This window comes from Piliocolobus tephrosceles, chromosome 2 (genome assembly GCF_002776525.5).
Source record: "Piliocolobus tephrosceles isolate RC106 chromosome 2, ASM277652v3, whole genome shotgun sequence".
In the NCBI taxonomy this organism is placed as follows: domain Eukaryota; kingdom Metazoa; phylum Chordata; class Mammalia; order Primates; family Cercopithecidae; genus Piliocolobus; species Piliocolobus tephrosceles.
This window is the reverse complement of record NC_045435.1, coordinates 39428382-39452761: the sequence shown is the minus strand read 5'-3', so window position 1 is coordinate 39452761 and position 24380 is coordinate 39428382. Positions and strand designations below refer to the sequence as shown.

The 24380-nt window shown below is 52.3% G+C and overlaps 1 protein-coding gene across 1 annotated transcript in view; it reads left to right on the top strand.

The window, feature by feature from the left end:
• The window catches only part of ADCY5 (adenylate cyclase 5), a 137162-nt gene that overhangs the window by 86544 nt on the left and 26238 nt on the right, over positions 1 to 24380 (top strand). Inside the window, exons 4-12 of the mRNA XM_023214821.2 lie at positions 112 to 223; positions 1775 to 1902; positions 3988 to 4146; positions 5027 to 5168; positions 7679 to 7819; positions 12310 to 12332; positions 13268 to 13412; positions 14948 to 15045; positions 18716 to 18803. Coding sequence (XP_023070589.1) covers positions 112 to 223; positions 1775 to 1902; positions 3988 to 4146; positions 5027 to 5168; positions 7679 to 7819; positions 12310 to 12332; positions 13268 to 13412; positions 14948 to 15045; positions 18716 to 18803 — 1036 coding nt within the window. The remainder of the gene's footprint in view (positions 1 to 111; positions 224 to 1774; positions 1903 to 3987; positions 4147 to 5026; positions 5169 to 7678; positions 7820 to 12309; positions 12333 to 13267; positions 13413 to 14947; positions 15046 to 18715; positions 18804 to 24380) is intronic.

Here is a 24380-nt window from a genome sequence, read left to right as displayed (position 1 = left end):
TAAAAAAAAAAAAAAAAAAAAAAAACGAAGAAAAAAAATGTAATATATGAATCTGGGAGACATAAAGATTCAGCCTATAGCAGGGTCTTTCTCCTCTGCCTGTCTCCCCAGCATCCTGTTTGCTGACATCGAGGGCTTTACCAGCCTGGCATCCCAGTGCACTGCACAGGAACTGGTCATGACCCTCAACGAGCTCTTCGCCCGCTTCGACAAGCTGGCCGCAGTGAGTCGCCCTGAGCCGGGGCTAGGGTGGCCCGACCTGGGCTGTTGAGGGAGGCTGCTGTGGTCGAGGACCTGCTGAACCCCAGCGATGGGCATATGCCTGGGTGTACCCTGCTGGGTAGAGCCTGCTGGTGATGGGCAGAGGGGCCCCCCAGGCTGTGGCTATGTCCTCACGCCCTACCTGGGCCCTGGAGACACACTCAGCTGGAGTTGCTTTCAGCACTGTCGCTGACCACAAGCGAGAGCGTAGGGAGCCCCCCATGCCTCCCTCTGTGGAAGCGGGTGGTGAGGCTGCTGGTCTCACTGCCCAAACCCTCAGGGGAATATGCTCTTTGTCTGGGGGCACATTAGGCGCCATCAGGCCACATTCCTGATGAGATTGGCCAGACTGATAAGAGAATGAGTCTAAATCCCCAGCTGGCCTGCAGGCGGCTGTGTGCCATTCCCTAGAGGCATCCAGAAAGAGGACTCTTAAACGTTTGGATAAATTGGAAGTAACACTCCACGGCAGGGAGTGGTGAACTACACGTTCATTCCTTAGGCGCCTATTCACCCCTCCGTTATCCTTTCCCAGCTCTAGGCCTTTGTAGAGTGATTAAATGTCAGTGGCCACTGACAGGTGGACACATTCCCCTTGGCCCACACAGGACGGCAGGCTGGGTTATTGATGAGAGAGGCTGGTGCCGTCGGAGCCAGTGCCAGCGCCTCTCTGGGGGCTTCCGTGGTGGGGCACATGTACTCACCTGTGAGTTTCATCACTGAACTGTATGAGGTGAATAGTACCTGCTTGGCACTTGAGTCTGAAACGAGTCCAGGCCACACGGGCACTTGAATCCCTGCTTCCCAACTACCTTTGGGATCCAGAGCTGGACCGCTCATAATTGAGGATTAGTGATATTCCATCGCAATCCCATTTACAGATTGATGGTGGCCTGCAGGTGGCCCCATGGCACCTGTCACTCAGCAGCAGGTCTGTTGGGTTCTTGGCACTCATGTGCTTACTAGTTTAGCAAAATTCTTTTTGGATAAAAATCTCAGACAGGCTGAGAGTCAGCGAGCTTTTGGTTAAAGCTCATTTCTCCCTGCTTCAGTCTTTTTGTAAAAGGAGGAGAATCAGGCAACTTTTGATAGAATCTCAAGCAATGAATCAGAGTGACTCTTGGGGCATGGAGGGGACCAGAGACCCTTGTACTGGGGCTTGGGGCCTTCCTTAAGCTGACAGGGCCACCCTGCTGGCTGGGCTGCAGTTCGACCAGCCAAATTCCTCTTGGGGCTCTGGAACGGATCTTTGAAAGTGAGCTCCTGAGGCTGGGAGGCTGGAATGCCACTCAGGGCTGCCCAGCCCATCCCTCCATCCCCACAATCCCTCCCTCCCCAACGTCTCCTGATAAGCCTGTCCCAGGACCATGCCGAGTTCCGGCGTGGGCCTGCGCTCACTGCCCTAAAAGGCAAGTTATTCCAGGCACGGGGTGAATCTGTTTGCTTTTCATGTCTTTCCTTCCCACTTCTCTTTCCTACTATTTTTAATTTGTAAAATTAATTTGCTTTCCAGGAGAATCACTGTTTACGTATTAAGATCCTTGGGGATTGTTATTACTGCGTCTCGGGGCTTCCTGAAGCAAGGGCTGACCACGCCCACTGCTGCGTGGAGATGGGCATGGACATGATCGAGGCCATCTCGTAAGTGCCCGCCCCCGGGTACCGTCTCCCTCCCTGGGACTGTCCACAGCCCAAGCGACTGACTGACCTGCCAGCTGCCTAGTTGGAGGCAGGGAAACAGTGGGGTGAAACTGTCTCCCAAAGGTACCCAGCCAAGCTGAGGGTTGACGTGTGCCACCAGACTTTTTGCCTTCTCCAGGGTTCCTGTTCCCTACAGCAGCCTGGGCAGCTTTTCCCAGAGGAAGTGTGTGGGAAGGGAGGGCTCTGCAGACTCCAGGAGTGGAGGAGAGGCTGGCAGCCGTGTGAGGACCCTGTGCCATGTGAGGCCCTTGCACTTCCGGGGCCTCATGTTTCCTACAAACACCCAGCCAGGCATCGAGCTGCTGGTTCCACTTCTTCCCAGGTGTGAAAGGTTGGGCTCACAGGGGTTAGACAACTCCCCAGGGTGCTACCACCAGGCAGGCGGGTTCAAATGCAGGTGGTCCGCTTAGAGAGAATCGCCCTGCCTGTGAGCCATAGCAAAAAGGCCATTTGGCCAAATCATGGCTACCACTGGCCGCAGAAGGAGCCCTGGTCATTGAAAAACATGGATGGTCTAAGGTTCTGTGACAGCCAAGGGAGCAAGTCAGAGACTTTGGGCTTTAGAAATAGCCTGGACAGGGGCAGAGAAAAAAGGCACAGAGGGCAAGGTCAGAGACGGGACTGTCTGGCCAGGAAGGCGGCCGGGTCCATTGGTTTGGCACAGTTCTACTCGCAGCACTTGCCGAGTGTCCCCAGCATGCCTGAGCTAGACAGTCAGTCTCCCCAGAAGCACAGAGCCTTAAGGGAGAGAGACCAGGACTCTTGGTCCTCAGATACGAGGCATGTCAGGTGGACACAGTGAGGTAAGGGAGGCAGACTACTGTAGGAGGGTCCAGGAGGGGACAGTTGATTCCACTGAGAGGACAGAGAGAGTTTGCCTGAAGGAGGTGGCCGTGGAGTTAAGCCAAAAAGACAGAATGAGCCATTGTCAAGCTAAGCAAGTATCCAAAGGCATTGTGGATGGAAAGTGTTTCAGTAAAGGTATTCTGCTGCAGTGGAGGTGTTTACCAAGTTGATTCAGGACAAGAGAAATGATGGATGACCGCAGTCTCCCCTGCAGTGGGTGTCAGCCTCTTGCTGATGGCGTGGGATGGGGTCAGGGGGTCTCAGTGGTGCTCCCACCCACTGGGGCCAGTCAGACTGCTGGTCCCATGGCTGGCTGAGTGCACCCGTGCCCCAGGTGTCAGGGAGGGTCTAGGGCCCTAGAAAGTGCAATCTGAATTCATCCATTACCCCACTTCCTGGCACCTGCACCCTCTCCTGCAAATGCTGGGCAGGTTCCCATGGGCCTCAGACATGCACCTGGAGATGTATGGCTTCCTTCCCACTCTGCCTCCACTGCTTGCCTAGCATGAGGAGTTGTAAGTGCATACGGAGGGCCTGCCCTGTCTACTGGGGGCTCCCAGATATGGATACGTGGTGTGTGTGACTGGTACCAAGCTTTCCTCTAGGGCATGGAGCACCCTAAGCCCCAACTCCTGCCCAGGCTCCCCTTCCCTCCTGAGCAGGGCATACCCTTGAAACCTGGGTAACCACCTTTTGCCATCACCCTGCTAACATCTTGGAAGCAGCAGTGTGGATAAATCCAATAAACAGATAATCCAAAAGCCATTTCTGCCTTACCCGCAAGAGCATTATACATACAGGGTTTGGAGTGGTGATAACTTCCCCGTTTAATTCAAGTTGGCCCTAACATGCATTTGCATTTTTCCAATCACAATTTAATTGACAGGGCAGTGCTGGCCAGAGGTGCCCTCCTGGAGGGGAAGCAGCAGGGCTCTGGGTTTTAGTGTGGCACCACGCCACCTTGTGGCCAAGTCGGGAACAGCCCCTTTCACAGCCGACTGCACCTGCTGCCCACCCCAGTGCCCTTGAGGCTGAACATTCTTGGACTCTAGGGCTGGATGGGAGAAGGAAGACTCTTTGACCCCTGCACCTTCACCTTCCCTGCACCTGCAGCCTCACCCCCACTCTGTGTTCCTGGCCTCCAGCCTTCTCCCAGCCTTACCCCTGCTCCATCCCCAGGTTGGTCCGGGAGGTGACGGGGGTGAACGTGAACATGCGTGTGGGAATTCACAGCGGGCGAGTACACTGCGGTGTCCTTGGTCTAAGGAAGTGGCAGTTCGACGTCTGGTCTAATGATGTTACGCTAGCCAACCACATGGAGGCTGGCGGCAAGGCAGGGTGAGTGAAGGCTGTGGGTGGCTCGGGGCCCCGACCTGGGTTCCCACTCAAGCCCACCCAGGGTGACCATCCTGCAGAGGCGAGGCGGGGCAGGGTGGTGTGGGCAGGATGGGTAGCAAGCACCTGGTGGGGCTGGGGTGAGCATAGTGGAAGTAGAAATTCCTCTACTTGCCAAATCTCCCGTGCCACCATTGGTCAGTTGTGGGAGCATCATGTCACCCTTCCCTGAGCCTTGGCCCAGAAGATATTGAGCCAAACTGTAGTGGCTGGTGAGGTGTGATAGAGAGAGTTCTGGAGGAGGGAGGAAGCACAGATAGTTTCTGGGATGACTAGACCATAAAGGAGGCAGGACTGGGAGGGGTGAGGCAGGTGGGCTGGGAAGAGCCTGCTGCTAGGCAGAGGGAACACAGCAAGGCGAGGCGCAGGTGTGGGAAACAGCATTTCCAAGGAATGGGAGAAGAGCAGATGGCCTTTTAGGGATGGCTAGGAGAAACAGCGCCTGTGTTCAGAAGGCATGAGAGCCAGGCTTGTGAATTTGGACTCCATCCTGTCGCGTGCAGGAGCCATTGCTGGCTTCTGAGCAGGAGTGAGAGGCTTGCAAAGTTTGCAAGACTGGTGGCCATGTTCTCTTGGGCACGCTGATATAGCGGTCTGTGCCAGGATGTGCAGTGTGAGATAGTATGGTTGCAGTGGACACGAGAGCCCACTTGATAGTAATGGAGGGTACCATGCAAGGTTGAGGTTAGGATTTGAGCAGAGCTTGTGGCCCTAGAGTTTCAATTGTGATGAATCCACTAATTGCAGTTTGGTTTTTCATGGGAGCTGACATTCTGACTTTGCATTTTCTGCCCTCTCCACCCTGATCCCTGCCCTGTTGTAGACGCATCCACATCACCAAGGCTACACTCAACTACCTGAACGGGGACTACGAGGTGGAGCCAGGCTGTGGGGGCGAGCGCAACGCCTACCTCAAGGAGCACAGTATCGAGACCTTCCTCATCCTGCGCTGCACCCAGAAGCGGGTCTGTGGCTGGGGGGAGCCGGGGGGCTGAGGGGCTCCCTTCCTCCAGGGAGGAACATTTTCGTGGCCTGCTACTTCCTTCTCTTTCCTTGAGTGAAGTCATGAATTTCTTATGCTGTTGTGGTTCCTGCATCTTAAAAAGGACCCCGGCAGTTAGGCCTTGCAAAAAGGATAGTAAAGAGGGAATCTTTTAATATTGCTTCTTTTGCAAAAATGCAACAGACCTCAAATTAGCAACAAGACATCAGAAGTCCACAAGCTGGAAATCAGCATCAAGGGAGTCTGTGGATACCATATGTTTTATCTCCATCTTTCTCCTTTTCATTTGCCTTTTACTGGGGTGGACACTTGTCCTAATCTCTCCCTCTCTGATCCATAGATCGGAGTTCATCTCCACATGTGCCTATGTATCTTTGTTTCTTGAACCTATTTTCCCCTTTCCCTTTCTAGTCTCTTTCTTTTTCCCCCTTTGTCTCAGCCCACACTTGCTGAAATATAAAGCTAAATTATTAGCAGACTTCAGTGTTCTATTTTTAATAGTGTCGTGTTCCATGTTCTTAATTTTTAAAGCAAATCAAGAGAACATTTTCTATTTCTTCCCAAACTAAAATGTCTTTTACTTATGAGTCTTTCTTTTGAATTTATCTGTCGGTCAGTGCCCTTTGATAGAGAAAAGCTTCCTCATTTCTCTTCCTAAGAAGTGAAATGAAAGACAAAATTAAGCTGTGAGAAGAGTTCCGAGAGTCTAGGACGACAGCAAAGGCGATTTTTAAAGGGAGGCAGGCAGGGCTGTTGAGGGCAGGTGCCCGTGCTGAGAGGGACATCAGAGGGACACCGTATCCTACTGTGCAGTGCCCCAGGGGACAGATCCTGCACAGTAGGATACGGCTGCAGGGGCTCTTCACGGGAGCTGTGTCAGACCCTCCACAGGCACCAGGAAGAGGGACCAGAGATTCAGGGCCCTGTGGGGACAGTTCCTCATGGTTTCCTTGACACGTTTGTAAGCATTGGTCAGTTCCTTGGCCACGGTATCAGTGAACTGGGTCCTCCGGGCTCTTTCCCCACATCTCTCCTCTCAGCATCTGGGTCACAAGGCCTCCCACAGCTTCCTGTCCTAGACCCTGAGTTCTCTGGCTCTTGGTTCTTCTAGCTGGACAAGTGGTCCAAAAAGGATGAAATGGAGACAGAAAGAGTGACAGGCACCCCTACCAGCAATGTCAGCTGAAGCAGGCTGTGTGTTCCCACCGTCACCTTATTTGACAAGGGAGGGAGTTGAGGGGAGGGTTGCCTCAGGTCTCCAGCTCTCTTGCACCCATTTGGATGGATAGACAGACAGACAGACAAGATCCTGGGGAGTGTGTTGGCCCGTAGACTGAGACTCCGTTTGCGTATTTGTACAATGCCTGTCAGCTCTTGAATCTCATAACTTCACTGACCCAAACCTCTTTGAAAGTGGCCTCTTGGGGCCGGGCGCGGTGGCTCAAGCCTATAATCCCAGCACTTTGGGAGGCCGAGATGGGCGGATCACGAGGTCAGGAGATTGAGACCATCCTGGCTAACATGGTGAAACCCCGTCTCTACTAAAAAAAAAAAAATACAAAAAACTAGCTGGGCGAGGTGACAGGCGCCAGTAGTCCCAGCTACTCAGGAGGCTGAGGCAGGAGAATGGCGTGAACCCGGGAGGCGGAGCTTGCAGTGAGCTGAGATCCGGCCACTGCATTCCAGCCTGGGCGACAGAGCGAGACTCCGTCTCAAAAAAAAAGAAAGTGGCCTCTTGGGCCCCGGGGCGGGTCCTAGTGCCCTCTCTGTTATAGCATATTTTGGAGAAGTTGGGCAGAGGTTGTGATCCCAGGTCTCCTCTCCCTCCGGTACCCCCTGGGCACCTTCAGATCAGGCCCCACCCACCCTTGAGGCTATAGCTAGAGCCCTACCCTGCCCTGAGCCCTGGTCTGCCCATGAGCAAAGCCTGACGTGACACCACAGCCTGCCAGAGACCAAGTTGGGAGGCGTAGGCACGAGTTGGCCTGACTGCCTAGGAGACCCAAGCTCAGCCCTCGCTGATCGCCCTGCCCCCCAGAGTAGGGTGAGGAAGCACACTGCGGGCAGCCGGGCGTGTCAGCTCAGGCCTTTGGGAGCCTAGGCCATCCAGAGGAGAGAAGGGCACCCAGGATGGAATCTTATAGTCAAACTTATAGGGAGAACTCCTTGCAAATGGCATATGTTCCCAAGCCCTTTGCTTTCTCACAAGACCAACTCTTATCATCTTTTGCCACTCCCACCTGAGCCAGCCAGGGCTGGCATTAGGGAGTTTGGAGGGATCCAGGATGCTTGCCTGGGGAGTTCCAGGATCTGGGCAGAGCTCTGGGCTCCAGGGCTTGCCGAGAGGAAAGGGCAGCTGCCTTAGCCTCTTACCTCGCCAGGTACCGTGTTTGGGGGAGGGTGAGGAGCTCGCCACTTGGACTCGTTAGGTGACCCTGCCTGCAGGCTGATGTATCTGTGTTCATCTCCCAGAAAGAAGAGAAGGCCATGATCGCCAAGATGAACCGCCAGAGAACCAACTCCATCGGGCACAACCCACCTCACTGGGGGGCTGAGCGCCCCTTCTACAACCACCTGGGTGGCAACCAGGTGTCCAAGGAGATGAAGCGGATGGTGAGTGGCTGGTGGGGCAGTCTATGGCCAACACTCTTCAAGGCTGGGGCCTTCTATGGGCGTGAGGCCCACACCAGACACTTCGTGTTGCCCAGGGGAATCTGGGGAGCCAGACAAGGAAATGGAAGTGCGGTTTGCCCCAACTTTGGCTAGGAGTAGGGCACCTGCTTCTGGCCCCAAGCTCTTCCCACCCCCCCCCATGGCATGCCTCATTAGGCTTTGGAACAGACTGGCAGCACCCCTTCCTCCCTCCCTCTTGGCAGAGCTTGCGGCACAGCCTGGAAGCAGGCATGCCTGGCTGGACTCGGCCCGCCACAGCCTCCAGCTGTCTCTTGGCACTGTCTGGTGAGGCCCTGGGGAGGTGGGTGGGCACCAGCGTGTCATACCCTCTTCCAGCACCTTCCGCATTTTCCAGGCAAGTGAAACCACATCTTTTGGTTCAGTTGCTCAGAAACTATCCTAGTGCTTTCTGGGAAGTGCCAGGTGGTGGTCCCCTTCGCCCTCTGTGCTGAGAAACACCCCCCACTAATGCCAGCCTTCCAGTGGGAGCACATGGGCTGAGCAAGTCAGCATGCACACACCGGGACAGGTGAATTCAGGATGCACTGCCTGGGCTCTGACAGCAATGACAGGAAGATGGATTCCGGTGGGAAGAGGAGGAAGAACCCACGCTGCCGTGGTGGTGTTTTCTCTCCTTCTGTCTGAGAGCTTGGTTTCTGCCCCTCAGGCATGCTGCTCAGCTCAGGGGCACCAGGTTCCCAGATGGGAGTCACCCACGCTAGGAAGGGCCGAGGGATGGCACAGGGACTGTGTGTGTGTGTGTGTTTCTGTGTGGCCACTTAGCAAAGGAGGGGCATGTTGCACAAGTAGCTCTAAGTTTGGGCTCTCTGGAGCAGACTTGGTTGAGGTTGTGACAGAAGGGATCAGAGGCGGACTCCGTGGAAATCCAGCAGAGTCAGCAGACAAGAGCCAGGAGCCTGGAGGAGGGGACAGGCAGGGACCCAGTCGCTCTGCTCCTTATTAGCCAACGAGTAGCAGATGATATAAGCTTAAGGAAAATGTACAGGAGGAAAAGTGAATTGAGCCAAGACCCCCATTTAACATTTTGACAGCAGAGACACCTCTGGAGGGGGGGCCCTGGGTTACCAGACAGCAGAGTGGAGAAACCTGGCCTTCCCCAGGGCTCCAAACCTGAATTTCCACAGACCTGGTCAGTGTCACTAAAGGCTCCAGCCACCACCCTCCCTGCCCTGAGCAAAGAGCAGTTGGCGACCCTCCCCATGGTCACCTCAGCCCTTTGATAGTCTCCTGGAGACTCTGTACCCACATGGTCAGGGCAGCCAAGAGTTTGAAACCAGCCTGGGCAGCATAGTGAGATCCCAACTCTACAAACAATAACAAGGAAAACTAGCTAGGCATAGTAGCATGCTCTTTCAGTCCCAGCTGTTTGGGAGGCTGAGGCAGGAGGATGGCTTGTGCCCAAGAGGTTGAGGTTGCAGTGAGCCATGATCACTGCACTCCAGCCTGGGGGACAGAGCGAGACCCTATCTCAAAATAAAGATACGGGAGAAAGCGGGAAAGGGGGAAGGATTGAGAGCAGGGATAGCAAAGAGGGGCAGGAGAACCGAGAGAGAGGAGGCATTGAGCATCGAGCAGGAAGTGGAGGGGAAGCTGGGGAGTAGGGGAGGGAGATGGGGAAGAAGGGAAGGCAGAGAGGTGGCCGGGGAAGGGCAGGGAGCAACCCGCAGGGAGGCAGGGCCTGGTGGTGAGAGATTCTTTCTGTTTAGAATCCTTGGAAAGTTATTTTTTAGTGATGTTTGATATAAGCTATATCTTTAGTTATCTTGAAGTCTTAAAGGAGATAGTTTGGACTGTAGGCACTGGGTTGGCAGATACGTTGTTCATCATTAGGACAAGGAACTTTGGAAGAATTCACAGTCAGGACTGTCATGGCGAAGGGACAGTCTCTGGAGAAGGAGGCTGCCAGGAAGTCTCCTCCATGGCGTTCATCGCTTTGCCCAGCAGGGAGGGGAAGGAGTGCAGAAGAACAGGGCTGTGGGAACAGAGGCTCCTGTCCTGGCTGGGCCCGGTGTCCCCTGAGGGGACCACCATCAGTGACCAGCCTCTGGGCCCCACTCCAGCATGGCCAGTGGGAATATCTAGGCTAGGGATGGAGACAGGTTCTGCAGCTGCCACAAGGACCATTGGGCTTTCCATGCTACACGTGCCTAGAATCCTGGAGAGAGATCCACCGAAGGCAAGCTTTCACCCTGAGCTGCCCATACTGGATGAGTTTTACGAGAAATAGTCCCCTGAAGTGGGGATGGGGGCCCGGGAGCACACAGTAGTGACTGAGAGCTGTTAGAAGGTTTGAACTCGGAGTCAGCAGTGCCTTTTAAATCTTTTTCCAGCTTTTACCCAGCTTCTAAAACACAGTGATGAGCCGTGCTGGTTGATGCTTAGGCACTAGTGTCATAAGGTCTTTAAGGTTGTTTATTAATAAAAAGGTTGCCAGTGGGAAGACACATGTGGGCTTGAGCTCCTCTCACCAAACCCAGGAATGGCCAGTACGGTGGGGCCCGGGTGCTGCAGGAGGGAGTGTAGGCAGACTGGGGGAGGCCAAGTAGCCGCTGTCCTGGAACTGTTAGAGTAAGTAGGTGGCGGGATTTGAGCCCAGTCCACTCCATTGTGTTCTTAACAGTCCCCCTGCCATGGTTTGTGGACCGGTGTTATCTGTCCTGTTACCAACTCGCCATGGTGACCGGGCACTGAGCTCTCCACACCAACATGACAAGCAGTGTGGTTAGGATGGTCCCGGCCCCCCATTCAGCACAGGAAGAAAAACTGGGTCCCCTGCACCAGCCTCAGCAGATGACCAAAGGAGCATTGGGAAAGGCCAGAACAGGCTTATTCACAACATTTCGGCCTATTTTTGAGTCATAGAGACCAGCATGCATGTAATATAGCTCAGTTCTTCTCAGTTCTGTAGCAAAATTTTTGCCAGCTCCTGGGATGGAATTGAGTGGGCCAGCCCCTTGCAGGGGGTCTTGCCCGCCACGCCTGTGCTCTGAGGGATCCTGGGAGCATCAGGCACGGGCCTGCCCCCCGGAGGGAGTGCTCACTTGAGTGACATCTACGCCTCCAGCCCAGGGCTGGGATGGTGACGTGGGACCACTTTATAGCCTGGAGGGAGGGCCTGGCCATTCTCAGAGGACAAGGAGAAGGGTGCAGTTTGCCTAGGCAGACAACTACCAGGCCATCCTGGGCTGGCGCTGGCAGCCTGGGAGGAGCTCAGAGCCCATAGTTGGTCACTTGGAGGTGACTCCAGAGGCTGCTGAGGCTCCCCGGAGCCCTCAGCTGGGGGTAGAGCTGGGGGTAGAGCTCTGCGCCACCAGGGCTCCATGTCTGTTTCAGTGCCTGATAGCCCTGGCTCATGGAGAGGAACATAAATCCCTCTTTTTGTATTTTCAAACTGTGTCCTCATTGGGAATGAAGAGGGGTGTGTTCATTTGGATTTTGGGTTCACCCAGTGTTTGCCGAACTCTGTTTGCCCAGCGGAGTGCTCCACACTGCCAGGGAAGGGGCATCCTCTGTCCTAATCCTGGCATCCCGAAGCTAATCTAAACAGCAAGTCTGGGGCTACTTGTCACCTCACGCACCACCTCTGAGACTCCACCCTTCCCCACAGTGGGGAAGCCTCCATTCTGCCACCACTGGTGAGACCCCCACACACCTCTCTCCCTTTGTGAAATTCGTGAATTAAAGGGGGCTTTGAGTCTGACAGCTGGTAAGGCCCTTCCCACCCTCACCTCTGATAGAACAGCAGTCAGATCTGTGGCAGGTGGGTTCCTTACCCTCTGGGTCCCCAACCAACCCTGGCCTTGCAAGAATGCATTGATTCTCAGTTACTAAAACAGCTGTTGCAGGTAACTAGAGTGTGATTTTTTGAAGTGCAAAATGTGCTAACTCCTGGAGATGTTATGTGTGCTCGGTGTGATGTACATGAGGAGGTGAGTATGCATGAGTGTGTCCGTGTGACAGAGATTGTGCAGCCCAGCAGTTCCCCGATTTCCCTCTGAGTAAGGAGCAGGATTGAAGGGGTCCCTCGGAGCCCAGGGTGCAGGAGGATGGTGAGGAGAGGTTCAGGAAGGGAGTTGAGCTTGGGGGCAGGAAGAGCTTAGACACATGGATTGTGCCAGTGGATGAAGTGAAATCTCAGGGCATCCCTGGCGTCTAGCACAGCACCTGTCTGTTAGGGAGAACCCAGCTGTATTCTCCAAGGGAGGGAAGGAAGGAAGGAAGGAAGGAAGGGAGGGAGGGAGGGAGGGAGGGAGGGAATGAGGGAGGGAGGAAGGAAGGAGGTCCTGAGTGACAATACTCTCTATGTCCATGCCCTTTGGGAGACTGTAGAGAGATGAGCTGCGGCCTTTTAGAAGCCTCTGAGCTTTGGGTTCTCTCTGTTCTCATTCTCTTTCTCTATCCTCTTTTAGGGCTTTGAAGACCCCAAGGACAAGTGAGTAATATGCCCTTCCTTATTCCTGCTCCCTGGGTCTAGGGGATATCTCCCAATCCACCTTATCATTTGGTTTCTCCACACTCCATGGAAAATGACCCCTCTTGCAGTCTTCGCTGAGAGTGAATGGAGCTCCCCCTAGCCATCAGATGGTCAGCAGCAGCCCCAGACAGGCTAGGGCATCCCAGGAACCCAGGCCACCCAGCAGAAGGACAGGGCTCAGCACTGCCCATTTTATCTCCGTGACACGCACGTGCATGTGTGCACACACATGGGCTCCCTCAGGAAAGTGCAGACCTTACACACTGGTCAGCAGCGCCTGGCATCCAGTGCCCCGAGGCAATGCCCACTTCTCCCTCCTTCACTTCCGGTTCTCAGGACTGTCAGAAATTCCGCTCCAGGACTGGGCTTTACCCTGAGAAACAGGGTGTTGAAGGTCAGCACTCAAATCTATGAAACCTGCTTCTCAAGAGTGCCCTGAGCTGGGTGAAAGAAACCAGGCGGGCCACAGTCCCCGTGGCAGACACCCGAGAAACTCTCGCTGCCCGATCTGGGGCTTCTTTTCAGGAGGATAGCAGAGCTGGAGGGTAAAGAGCAAAGCCTGTTAGCTGTAGGGAAAGTCCAATTAAACCATCAATGGTAGCTCACATTGTTATGCTAATATAATATGTTAACAGAGTCAGAAAAGCCTATTGTCAACAACCCCCTTAAGCCGGAAGGGCTGAGACTTGGGCAGTTGTCCGTTCACCTGTGCAGTTGTTAAGAGCTCGGCTTAGGCTTCTGGTCTCAGTCTCAGCTCCCGCCGCCCTGATTGGGCTGATGGTGGACAGCTGCCGGGCCTCTCTGAGCGTCTGGGGGGGATGGTCGGAAGAGCCAGCCCTCTGCTGGTGCCCCTGTGGTCAACCTGTCTCACGCCCGTGCCTTCTGCTCCCCAGGAATGCCCAGGAGAGTGCGAACCCTGAGGATGAAGTGGATGAGTTTCTGGGCCGCGCTATTGATGCCAGGAGCATTGACAGGCTTCGGTCTGAGCATGTCCGCAAGTTCCTCCTGACCTTCAGGGAGCCTGACTTAGAGAAGAAGGTACAGCACCCTGGGTGGGAAGGAGGCCCCTGTACTGAATCAGGACCAGGAGGAGGAGGGCAAGGAAACCGTACAGCTCCGTCCTGCCCCCAGCACCATGGAAGGGGTGGCCTCAGTTTCCCCAGCTCCGATGCTGCGCTGCCTAGGGAGATGTGAGTTCTAGGGAGGCTTCCCTGGTTGGGAGGGATACATCTTAACTTCTCTGTGCCTTAGTTTCATTATCTAGAAAATGGGGCAGTTAACATTCCCACTTCACAGGGTTATAGTGAGGATGAAATGAGTTTCTTTTTTTTTTTTGAAACGGAGTTGCACTCTGTTGGCCAGGCTGGAGTCCAGTGGCTTGATCTTGGCTCACTGCAACCTCCTCCCGCTGGATTCAAGTAATTCTTCTGCCTCAGCCTCCTGTGTAGCTAGGATTATAGGCACCCTCCACCACTCCTGGCTAATTTTTGTATTTTTAGTAGAGATAGGGTTTCACTGTGTTGGACAGGCTGATCTTGAACTCCTGACCTCAGGTGATCCACCTGCCTCGGTCTCCCAAAATGCTGGGATTACAGGCGTGAGCCACCATGCCCAGCAGAGTTTCTATGTATGACACAGTATCTGTCGCATAGTAGGCATTTGGTGCATATTCGTTGCTATTTGCATTGTTGTTATTATCGTTGTCGATGGATAGCCCAACTGCTTTGTCCCATTGAGACTTCGAGGTGGTAAAGTTGGCAGGGATAGTGAAGATCTCTCTGTTGCATTTCCTCACATTGTGAATGAGAAAGCTAAAGCCCAGAGTGGTTGGGGGACCTGCTTTCGGCCACCCAGTGAAGCAGCGACAGAGCTGGAGCCAGACCCCGGTCCAGTCAGTTCTCTTCGCACTGTGTGGCAGCGTCTCCCCAGGGTTCAGTTAAAGTGGACTTGGGGTGTGCTCATCAGCATTCAACCAGACAAGCACACTGAATCAGCGAGGTGGAGCTGTGGAAAGGGACCAGCAGTGTATGGACCTGACTTGGGTGTTACTCTGGGTGACTGTGCCAGCCCAACCTCCATCAGTGTGGCTGATTGGTATCATGGGAGGAGCTGGGGCAAGGAGCCTCAGATGTGACTTTGGACAAGTCTTGTGAGCTCTCTGAGGCCCAGCTTGCTCATCTCTGAAGAAGAAATGACAGCCGTTATATTCTGACTTCCTGGGCTGTTGTGGGGGTGCTGGATGAGGCCTGTAGACACCTGACATGTTTCCTAGCGGGTAGATGGTGTGCAGTCATGTACAGCCGTGATCAGTATGGATTACTCTGAAGGTGACCCACCTGCAGAAGGTTTCAGATCCCTCTCAACTGCCCTCTCCATAGGCACCACCGTCTGGTGATCTGGAATGGTTTCCTGGGGTCTAAGTCTGGCTCTGGTTCTCGGGTCTTCCTTGTTGTGGGAGTGGGCTGCATAGGTGACCACCTCTGAGTGGCTGCCCTGAGTGTGTGGGATTGACAGGGCTGGAGTGGACTAGGCCAGGTGTCTTGGCCCTTCTCACCATGCCCGTCTCCTCTCAGTACTCCAAGCAGGTAGATGACCGATTTGGTGCCTATGTGGCGTGTGCGTCGCTCGTCTTCCTCTTCATCTGCTTTGTCCAGATCACCATCGTGCCCCAGTGAGTATCCCCAGCCCTCTTGGGCTCCTTCCTCTGGCTGCAGGGAATCCCAGGGTTGGGAGGGGGTGGTCATTTAGGAGAACAGAGCAGGGAGTCTGGCCTACACTTGCGTAGGCAGGGAGAGAAGTTTCTGAGTGTGCCCTCAGTGGGATAGGAAGCCAGGGGTCTGACCTCTCTGGGTAGGAAGATGATGTGCTCATTCCAGGGTGGGCGACTTCTCACCGGTCGCTGCTTAGCTGTACGAGAGTTGCTTTTTTTAGGGGGAGGGAGACAGAGTCTCACTCTTTGCCCAGGCTGGAGTGCAGAGGCACCATCTTGGCTCACTGCAACTTCCGCCTCCCGAGTTCAAGCAATTCTCCTGCCTCAGCCTCCTGAGTAGCTGGGAATACAGGCACCCACCACCATGCCTGGCTAACTTTTTGTATTTTAGTAGAGACAGGGTTTCACCATGTTGCCTGGGCTGGTCTCGAACTCCCAAGCTCAGGCAATCCACCTGCCTTGTCCTCCCAAAGTGCTAGGATTATAGGTGTGAGTCACCGCGCCTGGTCAAGAGACAGACGCCTTTTTATCACTTAATTGTCTCGTCCCATTAACCCACACCACCACTGACAATTGAGTCACCCAAAGTATTCCCTGGGCTGCTCTCTGTGTAACCTTTAATTCTTGGGAAAAAAAATATTCAAAAGATGCAGGTTTTCTACTACTGTGGATATTTCTAAGAATGGATTTCAAGTTCTGAAAGTATTTCACAAAGAGGTGTTTCTGAACTTTTCTGAGGACTGGCTGTGTCGCTGAGAAAGCCTATGGCTTCTATGGGGGGTACTTTGAAGTATGCTGGGCTTTTGGAAATGAAGTGTTTGTTAAATTGTCATTCACATTAGAGTCTCGCTTGGGAAGAGAAACATAATTGCCTTATGTATGTACACCTGTACACATACACCTATACATATATATACACACATACATATAAGTGTATGCGTAAATACATATTTTTACTTTTTATTATGTAATTCCTCAAATGCACAGAAAAGTAATTAATCTAATTAGTACCCATCCCCTAGATAGAATAGCTGTTAATATTTTGCAGTGTTTGTTTCATCTATTTTATTCTGATTGTTTTAAAGTAAATTTAGACACAAAGACATTTACCCATAAAAACCTCAATGTACACCTAATTTAAGGACATTTTCCTCCTTAACCCCAATACTTTATATACCAAAAAAATTAGCATAAATTCCCTACTATCACCTACTACCCAGTCCATATTCAAATTTCTCAAACTATCCCCCAAAATGTCTTCTACTTTTAGTTTTATTTGTAGCCAGGATCTACTCAAAATCCGCTGATTGAATTTGGTTATATCTTCTAAGCCTTGCTTCATCTAAAGAGTCCCCAAAGCCAGTACCTTCTGTTTTTCATGTTGAAATAATGGTATTTGAGAAGTTACAAAAGTAGCCGAGAGGGATTCTGTGCGTCCTGCATCCAGTTTCCCCGAATGTTGACAACTTCTGTAACTGTAGTGTAATGATCAAAACCAGGAAATCAACACTAAAATGATACTATTAACTCATCTACTGACCTTATTCTAATTCGTCGTTTTCCCCTCACTATCCAGCTTGTGTTCCAGGAGCCTTTTCAGGATCCTGCGTCACATGTAGTTGATTCATGTCCTCCATCCCCTCCCATCTGTGATAGTTCCTCAGTCTTTGCTTGTCTTTCACGACCTTGGCACTTTTGAGGAGTACCGGCCAATTAATTTGTAGTTTCCATTTGAGTGCGTCTGATGTTTTTTCATGATTAGATTTTGGCAAGGCTCCCACTGAAGTGATGATGTGTCCTTCTCCGTGTACCATAGCAGGAGGTACATGATGTCGACATGTATTTTATTTTTAACAACATTATTAAAAGAATGAAAAGATCTCCCTTACATTTGTATCTGCCGTGACTCTGTTGGATGCCACAGGTGAAAACCAGGCACTGGCAGCCAGCTCCACCCTGGTTGACCCCTGCACTGAGGCTGTGCAGAGCTGGGGTCCTTGTTGGCATAAAACCCCATCTTTCTGTACTGATGTGGACTCACAGGTATCAAGAAGCAATCTGGAGGCTGGGCACTGTGGTTCATGTCTGTAATCCCAGCACTTTGGGAGGCCAAGGGAGGTGGATCACTTGAGGCCAGGAGTTCAAGACCAGCCTGGCCAACACAGTGGAAATGCAAAAAATCAGCCAAGCGTGGTGAGGCAAAAATCAGCCAGACGTGGTGGTGCACACCTGTAATCCCAGCTACTCAGTAGGCTGAGGTGGGAGAATCACTTGAACCTGGGAGGCAGAGGTTGCAGTGAGCCGAGATCACACCACTGCACTCCAGCCTGGGCAACAAAGCGAGACTCTGTCTCAAAAAAAAAAAAAAAGCAATCTGGTTTATAATCCCGTTGTAACTGACAGTCCCTGTAGCTTGAGTGCATAGTCCTGCCTCTTTGCTGCTTTTCCTTCTCTGCAGCGGCTTGAGGGCTGGGTCATCTCAGTTACCTGCCCTGCCTGCAACAGCTTCATTCCCTCCAAGTGGCTTAGACATTGGCAGAGGTCATTCTCTAGCCACCTCCTCTCTAGGAAAGCCACTCTAAAGGTCTTTCTTTTCCTCTGAAGAGAATTCGTTTCTCTTGTTCCATTTGTTGAAGGCAGCTAAGTGCTGGCTTCTGTGGAGGCCTGGAACAAAGATGCTGTTTGAATCCTCCCTAGAGGTCTTCACCTGCCTCTCACGCCCCCCCACTGGCTTTTAACCCCATAACAACACCAGGCATCTTCAGGCCACTCTTCCTCCCTTGAATAGCCACCTGGTGCTATGGCGGGGTATGTTGTCTCCAGGCCAGCCCTTGCCCCAGGAGGGCCAATGGGAAGTTCCGGATGGAAAGTCACTTACACTTACACTTTTGTCTGAGGGTGGCCACTGGCGGTGGCTCTGAAGGTCACCTGTGATCTGCATCTGAAAGGAGGGGCAGAGGGAAATCCTTGCATTTTTCTTGTTGAACTGGCTAGGAATAGAGGAGCAAAAACTATGGGACGTGGCAGTCCCACAGACTTGTTTTGGGACCTGGCAGTGGAAAGGGGGTGGGGCTTAGAGATTCTGCCCTTCTAAAGAGACAGTCACCCCTGTTTTTCAAAGAGTGACTGGCTGTGCTGCTGACAAAGGCATTTCTAGAAACGAAGGCCACTGATCCAATCAGTTTTCAGCCTTCACAGTTGTTTATGGAGCCGTGAGTGACGACTTGGAGGGAATAACCAGGTGGTTCTTCCAAGCTAAATGAAGCACATCAGTGAATAGCTGAGAACTAGGCAAAATACCTATCAGGTGTCACCTGGTTCTCCATTCAACTTCCTGTGGGCTGCTGTCCCCACCGGAAGGGGAGGGAACCATACCCTTATGGGGAGGGCTCCAGAATCCACCTGCAAGGCTGTGTAAGCCCTGCTCAGGCAGTCAGTGCAAAAGGCTGGGCAGTGGATTAGGGGAGATGGAGCAACTTGAGGTTCCCTCTCCGGATTTCAGAGCCCAGGCCCTCTGAAGCTGTGAGGATGGGCACGGGGGACCTGTGGCCTGCTTGTCAGGCAGGCCCCCCAGAAGGTGCAGCCCTGCCACCTGAGCCTGGCTTCTCCCTCCCCTCCTCTCTCCCTCCAGCTCCGTATTCATGCTCAGCTTCTACCTGACCTGTTCCCTGCTGCTGACCTTGGTGGTGTTTGTGTCTGTGATCTACTCCTGCGTAAAGGTGAGTGTAGCTGACAGCTGGGTTGCAACCACCTTCTTCCCGCTTGTCTCAGCCCTGGTAGGGGCCCTACGCAGGGGCCTGAAATGTGAAGGGGCCTGAGTATTGTGCTTGGCAGGGGTGGGAGAGTGCCTGATGCCAGCCACACCTCTCCATTGGCATTGTCAGCAAGCTCGCCTGGAGGTGGGCAAATGGTCAGTGGGAACCTGTTCTTCATTGGCTGCTTTAACTTGCCCTTGGCAAATCGCTGCAACCAGAAGATGCTGTGGCTGCTGCGCCTGTTCATGTTATGCACAAGGAAGGAAGGGCGCCTAGCACCAAGCCTGGCACAGAGCAGTGCCCAGTGAATATTTGCTGAGAGAATGGGCGTGGGGGAGGTCTCCCTCGACACGCACTTTGGTACTCCCATGTGCTCTGGAATTTTCCCTGGAGGGGACCTCAGAGATTATAGGTCTTGAGCCACCCAGCACATAGATGAGGAGTGTGGCCCTAGAGTGATTCGGTATTTCCAAGCGGGCCACACAGCCGGCTGGTGTTGGCGGCAGAAATGTGGCTCTTGTTCTGAGTTTTTCTCCCATATCTCTTAGGCGTGCTGTGTCCCCTGTCCAGGCTGTGTCCCTCAATGTGACCTGGCTCCGGGTCATTCTGGTCTGTGGTAGAAACCACTTATGTTCCTGTTTGCCGTGCCCATCAGGCCTTTCCCTCAGTTTCTTCCCCAGTGGTTTCAGAATTCCCTGACGCACCAGGCTGGCCCCCAGGAAGCACTCCTCTCTGGGGCAGATCTGTGCCTCTCCCACATCTGCGGAGCCTCTCCGACTCCTCCCTGACTCTCACTGGGAGCTAAGCCTCTAGGGTGGGCAGTGGGGCACTAAGGTACAGCCTTGCTATAACTCCCTCTTCTGCAGTGAGCACCACGTCTTCCTTCTGGAGCAATTGGACCTTCATCCCCTCCAAAGTCCCCTTTCTCTCTCCACCCTCCAGAGAGGGCCGTTATTAGTCTGTTAACTGTATAGTCACATCGTGGTCAAGGTCTTGTTGGACTGATTGTCAGAACTGGAAGGGACCTTAGAAATCACCTGCTGTGGTTCACCTCCCCTGCCAGGTGCAGAGGTGGACAGCCAGAGAGGGCAGGGTCAGCCAGAGCCATCGGGCACGTCTGAAAAGCATGCCATGCTGAGCCGCGTGCTCCGTCAGTTGCTAGTATTATAGCATCTGATAGGCTGCATCGTAGGGCTTAACGTTAGCTGGTTCCCTGCCTCTCCACTGACCCTCCTTCCTCAAGGCCACAACCTCCCTCCTGCCCCGTGTTCAGCCACTCCTGCCTTTTGGTCTTGCAGTTGTCAAGGCCCCCCTAGCCTGCTTTATCCAGAGTGGACAGTTCCACCTCTTCATCCCGTGGCTATGAAAGGACACCATATTTTCTCAATAGCCACAAAGTGGAAACCACCCAAGCATCCATCAGCGGATGAATAGATAAACAAAATGCGTGTATACTGCAGTGGAATGTTATCCCACCACAAAGAGGAATGCAGTGCCGTTTCATGCTACCACATAGAAGGACCTTGAAAACGTGACAGTGAGTGAAAGAAGCCAGACACAAAAGGTCACATGTATCATCTGATTCCATTTATATGAAATGCCTAGAACAGGCAAATTCATAGACACAGAAAGCAGACTAGAGATTCCCAGTGGCTGGCAGGAGGGAGATCGAGCATTATTGCTTAATGGGTTCAGAGCTTCTGTTTGGGGTGATGAGAGGGTTTTGGAAATTGATAGCAATATTGGTTGCACAACATAAGTGTGGTTAATGCCACTGAATGGTACACTTACAAATGGTTAAAATGGCAGGTTCTATGTTGTATAAATATTGCCACGGTGAAAAGTCACAACCACCTACAAAAAAAGTACACCATAGTTAAAAGTTCTTTTGCTGAACCTCAAAGAGAACATTTCTTTTTAAGTAAGGAACCTGAGGCGAAGTCATTCTTTGTTTGTTTGTTTCAGGCACTTAATTAGCCCATTCAAATCAGAATCAAAGCTGTGCATAGTCTGCCATTTTTTAAGCTTGAACCTAAATTTCCTTCCTTTTCTGTTAGGGGCTTAGGTGAACCTGAGCTCTACTGATTTCGTTCCGTTTGAGTTTCCTGATTTGCAGTCAGTTGTGGAGGAGGGGAAGGATGGACCCATTTTCCTGCCTGCAGCCGCCTTCACTGGCCATTGTTGGTCTCATGAGTTTTTTTCCCCACAGTTCAAGATGAGTTATGAAAATCATCCCTGCCTTCTTTGGTATTGTTGAATTCGCCTATTTTGTTATCAATGCGAAATTCACTGAGCATGTTCTCTGTTCTTTTATCTAGCCCAGTGATTTTTGCTGCCTCTGTTCTGTGGAGGCCTCAGTTTCCTTGGGGTGGGGAGGGGGCTGGTAGATGGAATACTCACCCTCCATCCCCAGGCTACACAAACACTGTCCCCCCAGTCCCATACCATCCAGCTAGGTAGCCTGCTTTTTCCATCTTACAGATAGAAGGCTTCATTAAAGAATTTTAGTGGCTTATGAAGCCTGGAACCTGCCGCTCTGGGCTGGAGGTCGACCCATTAAATAGACTCCAGCACCCACCCTCAGCTCCTATCCCTGCCGCCTCCTTCTCTCGTGGCCTGATTAGCCATTTTCTCAGGGTTTATCCATTTTCTGGAACGCAGAGCCCAATTTGAAAAGTCGTTTGTAATATGAACTTCTTTCCATTGAATTCTTCTTCTTCCCTCTTTCGTGTTGTGGGTTAAACAGCTTGCACGCGAAGACATGAAAGGAGATTCCACCTGGCTCTACCTCCTGCCATGTGCATGGTGGGGAACAGTACCCCTTCTTCCCTGATGCAGATGTCAGCCTGTCACTGAGCACTGTGGCACACTCACTGCAGTGGGTTGACCAATGAAGTTCATTTTCTCACCTTTGCAGGTGCTGACACGAAGCTGACTAGCCTGCAGTGTTTAGGGTTCTTCTGTTTTCTTTTTGAAAAACATTTGTGGTTTTACCAGAACTCAGAAACTTTTTCTCATTTTCTCAGTCTCTCAGAAGTCACAGGGAGTGGCTTTGCAAAGAGATACGACAGTTCCTAAATTACCCCCAAGCCAGGTAGTGTCAGTCTCTTTCTGTATTTCATTTACTTTTTCATTTTCCCAGAACAACATGGACTGACTTCCTTAAACTGTCCATATTTTAACCTTTTCAAAGACAGAAATATGAGAAAGTGTCGGCTGAGTGAGTTGTCTTCTCTGGCTGTCGGGGAGCAGTTTTCCCTGGTCCTTTCTGGGTTTTGCCTTCTTACTAAGTGCTCTGGTGGCCTTTTTATCTTGGGCCTGTTCAGTCTTTTCCAAACACAGCTCAGTGCAGCTCACACGCTCCCCTGGATTTCTCAGTGGGGCTAACTTGGTGCCTTGGTCTTCATCGTGTCCTCAAGTCCTGGTTTCACTCCTGAGCCTCAGCTGCCTTGCAGAGCCCCCGCTGCCCCTCAGATGCCTTGCCTTAGGGACCGTCCCCCTGAGTGCTTCCTTCTGGAGATGCTGTCTTAGAGGGCAAGTCTGCACATCTGCACAAACCCCCCCTCCTTCCCTTGGCATCTGTGCTCACCTGGGCCCCAGAACTGCTTTTCCTAGAGAAAACCATGTTAAAGCCCTGCTCACCATCACACGTTGTCCACAACTCAGAGGATCTCAGGTTGGAAGGGGCCCATGCAGTGAGAGAGCCCAGCCACCCACCTGAGGCTGGATTTCCCAGTGATAATGCTGCGAGGGGTACGCCGGCCTCTGCTTTGCTTGATCACCTCCAGGGATAGGGAGTTTGCTCACGGCTCCTAAGTGCAGCCCCTTCCCTCTTTAGCCAGATCCAAATACTTAGGTACAGATGGGCCCTATGGGGGAACTCAGCTGCGTAGCTCTGTGTGTGTGTGTGTGTGTGTCTGTGTGTGTGTGTGTCTGTGTGTGTTTGTGTGTGTGTGTGTGTGTGAATCTCTCTTATCCCCCAGCCTGATGGCTTGCTCTTGGTCTACCTTGTACTGATCCCCTGGACCTGATTGTATGAGCAGCTGGGATCTGTGTGACCAGAGCCTCCTGTGGGCCGTGTCTGCTCTGCAGTCACCGACAGAGCCTCTTCTCCTCTCCCTGCAGCCTGCGTGTAGCTAAGCCCACCTTGCTGGTTCTCCTTTCTACCACTCCAACTCAAGTCCTGGTCCACAGTTTCTAAAATAGGGTCTAACCGTGCAACCAGTACCCCTCCCCTCCTAGGTGCCTTCCATCCTGTGAGGATTTTAGGATTCCCGTGTTCACCTTTCCGCCTGCATGCTCAGGGGGCACATTCCTCTCACCATTCACATCTCATCATACACATCATTCATTTAGGAGATGGAGAGGTCTTCGTTCCAGGAGGCATATCGTAGGTTCCCCCTGTGTTTTTCAAGACAGGACAGTCCAGGATCCACATCCAAGCTCTGCTACTTTGAGCTGTGTTTCCTGAGCCTCAAAGGTGGCTTTTATTGAATCTACTTTGCAGATGAGGAAACGGAAGCCCAGAGAGGTTAGACAGCTTTTTCTAGATCCTATAGTTAGGAAGTGGTTATTGCTAGGATTTAAAACCAGGTGGCTTTTAATTCAGAGCCCATGAGCCTCCCCTCCAGGACACTGCCTCTGCTAATATGTCCAGTCGACTCCTGAAAGGCCAAGTGATGAGAGCACTGGGTGGACCCCTTCTACCTGCCAGGTTTGACCTCTGTGGTTTTCTTACCTTTTTTTTCTTTTTCTGAAGTAGGAGCTACTGCTTCTTTTATTAGCTCCTTGTCAAAGAGGCTGTATTCTTAAACTTTTTTGCCATCCAATTTCATCCCCTCCTTTTATCTTTGCAATACCCTGGCCCGGCATCACAGACAGGGGCCCAGGGAGGTCTTCAGCGTGCCTGGAGACATTCAAAGAGGCCAGGATCAAACTGTTCCTTACCCCAATCATGGTCTATTAACTATGTTCCCACTCCTGTTTTTCATGTTGAATTGAATTAATCAGATTGGGAATGTACTGGTTCTGAACTTATTTTTTGAACATCACTTCTTTTTCTGGGCTCTGATTGTGAGCAGGCATGAAGTGATTGGCTGGTACAGACATTTATCCTGCTGGAAAATTCTCTCCACAATCTGACTGCAGTTGTGGTGTAGCCCTGGGAAGAGACTCTGCCCCTGGCAAAGAGTTTTGTTGTTGTTGTTGTTATTGTTGTTTTTTTTTTTTGAGATGCAGTCTTGCTCTGTCGCCCAGGCTGGAGTGCAGTGGCATGATCTCAGCTCACTGCCAGCTCCACCTCCCGGGTTCATGCCATTCTCCTGCCTCAGCCTCCCAAGTAGTTGGGACTACAGGCTCCTGCCACAATGTCCGGCTAATTTTTTGTATTTTTAGTAGAGATGGGGTTTCACCGTGTTAGCCAGGATGTCTCGATCTCCCGACCTTGTGATCCACCCGCCTCAGCCTCCCAAAGTGCTGGGATTACAGGCATGAGCCACCGCACCCAGCCAAGAGTTTTAAGATCCACACTGAGGTAAAATC